A 3,912-nucleotide genomic window follows, 5' to 3' on the forward strand; every position below is an offset into this window, starting at 1 on the left:
AAAACACAATCTTTATACACATGAAAAATGGACTCCTCACTAGACTTGCACACCTCACAAATAGTAGATCCATGATTAATACCCATTTTTTCCAATATCGTTTTCACAACAATTCGATTATTAATCAGTCTCCATTATATATATATATATATATATATATATATATATATATATATATATATATATATATTACTTTATGGGATTATTAACTTCTTTTAGTTATTTTTTTTTTACTTTCTATTGTATTAATTTTTTTGTCGGACCGAGTTTGAGACATATTTTGGACAAAACCATAATTTTCGGACCGAGTAATATTTATGATGCTGTCTAAAATATGCGATCATCCGGAATGACCATTCCGGACGAAGTGGTTATTTTTGCTAAAAAAATTGGTTATTTTCATCAAAACCATTAGTATGTTGTTAGATTACTTAATTTCCCGTTTACTAATATACAATAATGCAAATAAATATTAAAAAAATTAATTATAAATATTAGTAGTCCGATAAAATAATATTCATTAATATATTAATATTATATATGTAAAATAGTACTTATTCATATATAAAAATTAAAATAAATGAATAAATATAATAAAAAGTTAAAAAAAAAAAAAGAAATTAGCTAAAAAAAATTATTCTAACAAAATTTCAAGAACAATGTCCCAAAACCCATATCTTCTAATTTATTTTAAATATATGATAGATAACATATTTTGGACAGCACCACCACTATCACTTGATTCGAAAATGATGATCTTGTCCAAAATATGTCTCAAAAATGTGTTCGAAAAAAAGAATTAATACACTAGAAACTAAAAAATAATAATTAAATGAAGTTAATAATCCCATAATGTAATGATCATTAATAAATATAAATATTTAGTATTACAAATAATATTTGTTAATATATAATAATCTAATAAAATAGAATTAATCCAATAAAAAAGAAATTAATTAAAAATTATCAATACTCCAATAAAATAATATTATTAATACATTAAATATTATATATTAAAAATAATATTTATTAATATGTGATAAGCCAATAAAAAAATTTATTAAATTAAAATAAATTAAAAAAATAGCATATAATACTTCAATAAAATTAAAAAGAAGATATGTAAAAATGATCATTAGAGTTTGGTAAAAAGACTTAATTACATAAATGATTTTTAAAGTAAAATAATCATTTTAAAAAAGTTAACAGTGAACCTGTTAAAGTTAACAACATAATGATTAAATCCACGTAAAATATTCAAAATCAAACCACTAATAAACCTCTAAACATTTTTGGACTAAAATCATATAATTTTAACGATTAGGGACCATTTTTGCAATTTTGTCTTATAGAAAAGACATTCTGATTTTTTCACTGGTTAAAAAACCCGGTTTAGGTTGTGCACCTCCGCGCCCTAATATCCGAATTTCTCACTTGCATACCCGACCTGGAGCAAAACCCTACTAAGACCCCTCCCTCAGTTCTTGACGCAAAACAATGCAGAAAATTTTCTTGATACGGGATCTCAATTCGCTCTGCGCTAAATCGCCCTCCTTCAGTGCACACAACCCTCACTACAAAACCCCTTCATCACTCTCCTTTGCTTTTCATAATTTCTATACATCTAAATCCGAATCGTCTTATGAAACCTCTAATTCTCATCATCCAGAAAACGAAATTCAAGATGAGAATCCCGTCGATGTAGAGGATATCAGCAGTGCAGGTAAATATACAACACTATTTGCATTCCAATTAACCATATATTCTGTAACGTAATTGTTTTAATTGTATATACAAAGTTTGTTCTGAGTACCTTGGGCGTTTTTCCAAAATCATGCTAAAATTCTTCCAATTTCACCGATATCCCTCATCCCTCCATTTAATTTTTACTAGGGTTTTGTGCACATAACCTTCCGTGAGAACAAATCAATGAAAGTGGAAGTGGGATGCTATGAATATGATAAACAAATCAATGAAAGTGTGTTGCTATTTTTTCTGCATCTAACTCCTAAATGCAAACACGGATGCAATATTTTTGGTTGAAATGATTGAATATATAATCTGTGAACTGTTTTATGACAGATCTTAAAACACAGATAGACAAGTTTTATAAGGGAGATGTTGAAGCAATACCAGCTATTTTTGAATCTATATTGAAAAGAAAGTTATCAGGGAAGCATGAAGAGTCGGATGATGAGTTGATGAATGAATTCAGACATGATCAAACAAATGTAGTTAGCGATGAAGAGATGAATTCAGATTCATATTCAGACACTGATTCAGATTCTGATGAATAGTTAATGCAGTGATATGTTAGTGGACAGAAAATATATTTTAAAGAGTATAATTTTTTATGACATAACATGATAGAATGAGTTATATTATGTTTGACATATCCAACAAAAAATTGGAGAAAGGTGAGATAGTTTGGATCTTTCATTTGTGCAAAAGACATAAATGCCTTATTTTTGTGTTGATTTTGTTAACAATATCCAACGATCGGGGGTTCTATTTAGATTTAAAACTTTTATCCTTAAATTATTCATCAAACTTGCAAATTTGTTGATTGAATTTTCTTATGGTAACTCAAGTTATATATGTTGTAAAAATTTAAAAATAATAAATGTAAGATTTTGATTTTTTATTCGATTTGTTTAATCTAAAAAAGCTAAATATACGGAATATATGTTAGAATCAAAAAATGGCGATGATTAGTTTTAGATTTGAAAACAAAATTGTATTACTTATAAATATACCTAGAATGTGGAGTGCTTGACAATTTGGTGCTATTGTTTGCATCTTTTAAGTCGTTAATAAATAAAGTGTTTTAACTTGTTTAGCTGATTACAATAAAATTAGTTCAACCAAGTTTCAAGTTTTAATAGAAGAGACAACTTCTCTAGTATGTTACAAATTCTTCTTAACCATCAAAACCATGTTCGGCTTCTTTTCTAGAATGAGTTAATATCATTATAACCAATCAACCTATTTGTATTTATGATAATAAGTCCCTATTTTTTTTTTTAAATGTATTTAAGGTACCTACACTTGTCATAACTTGTTAGTTAGACCATTTTACCCGGTTTTACAGGTTAACAATAAAATTTGGCATGTTATTGGTAGATTTCGTCAGCTTAATGCCACATAGTGTTGATATAAGGGCATCCACAATGCATTGAACTCCATAGAGTTCAATGAATTGCCACATTATTTTTCTAAATTCCATACAACTCAATCAATTTTTTCCTACAATGCATTCAACTCTATAAAGTTCAATAGAAACTTACAAAAACTAATTTATAGTATGTATTTAAGATTAGAAAACTTTCATTTTTACCATTGAAAAGTTCAATGACCATTGAACTCCAAATCCATTGAATCCTAAGCTGACATCTCACTATGGTAGAATTTCATCCATTTAATAACACCTCATTCAACTCTCTCACCATAGTGGATGCTCTAATGCTTGAATGGATATCAATTTTCTTAAACCTATATCTTAGGTTTATATATTCAGAGGGTGTTTGGGATTTCTTCTAAAAAAACTTTTTTAATTTTTTGGCTTTTTCAAAAAACTAAAAGTTAGAAAAGATGTTTGGTAAATCTAAAAAGTTTTTTTAAAATAATTTTTTGATAAAAAGAAAAAAAATGGTTTTAAAAGTTAGGATTTGTGATTTTTGATAACTTTTGGCTTTTTAGTTCCCTTCTTTGAAAATTAATCCAAACATATTATAAAACTTTTTTTTTAAAAAAAAAAGGCTATAAGTCAAAAAGAGATTTTTTAGGATAAAAATCAATCCCAAACATCCCCTTAATGCATCAACACACATTCTTAGTTAATCCGCTGTACAACCACCGTCTTTAGAAATACATCACCACCATCTTTTATAGTTTTATGTTTGGCTTTTTGAC

The 3,912-nt window shown here is 26.9% G+C and overlaps 1 protein-coding gene across 1 annotated transcript; it reads left to right on the forward strand.

The window, feature by feature from the left end:
* The first annotated feature begins 1,402 nt into the window (after positions 1-1,402).
* On the forward strand, positions 1,403-2,434 carry LOC145011807 (coiled-coil protein). The gene is made up of 2 exons (XM_078970542.1): positions 1,403-1,723; positions 2,083-2,434. The coding sequence occupies exons 1-2, from the start codon at positions 1,498-1,500 to the stop codon at positions 2,295-2,297; spliced, it is 441 nt and encodes a 146-aa protein (XP_078826668.1). The 5' UTR covers positions 1,403-1,497; the 3' UTR covers positions 2,298-2,434.
* The last annotated feature ends 1,478 nt before the right edge of the window (positions 2,435-3,912 follow it).

Source organism: Lactuca saligna, chromosome 8, assembly GCF_052625555.1.
Source record: "Lactuca saligna cultivar CGN05327 chromosome 8, ASM5262555v1, whole genome shotgun sequence".
NCBI classification, from domain to species: Eukaryota; Viridiplantae; Streptophyta; class Magnoliopsida; order Asterales; family Asteraceae; genus Lactuca; species Lactuca saligna.

Excerpts from the sequence above, each read along its gene's own strand:
- LOC145011807 (XM_078970542.1), top strand. The coding sequence starts at position 1,498 with ATGCAGAAAATTTTCTTGATACGGGATCTCAATTCGCTCTGCGCTAAA. Across the intron at positions 1,724-2,082 it reads AGAGGATATCAGCAGTGCAG|ATCTTAAAACACAGATAGAC; the intron begins GTAAATATACAA and ends GTTTTATGACAG.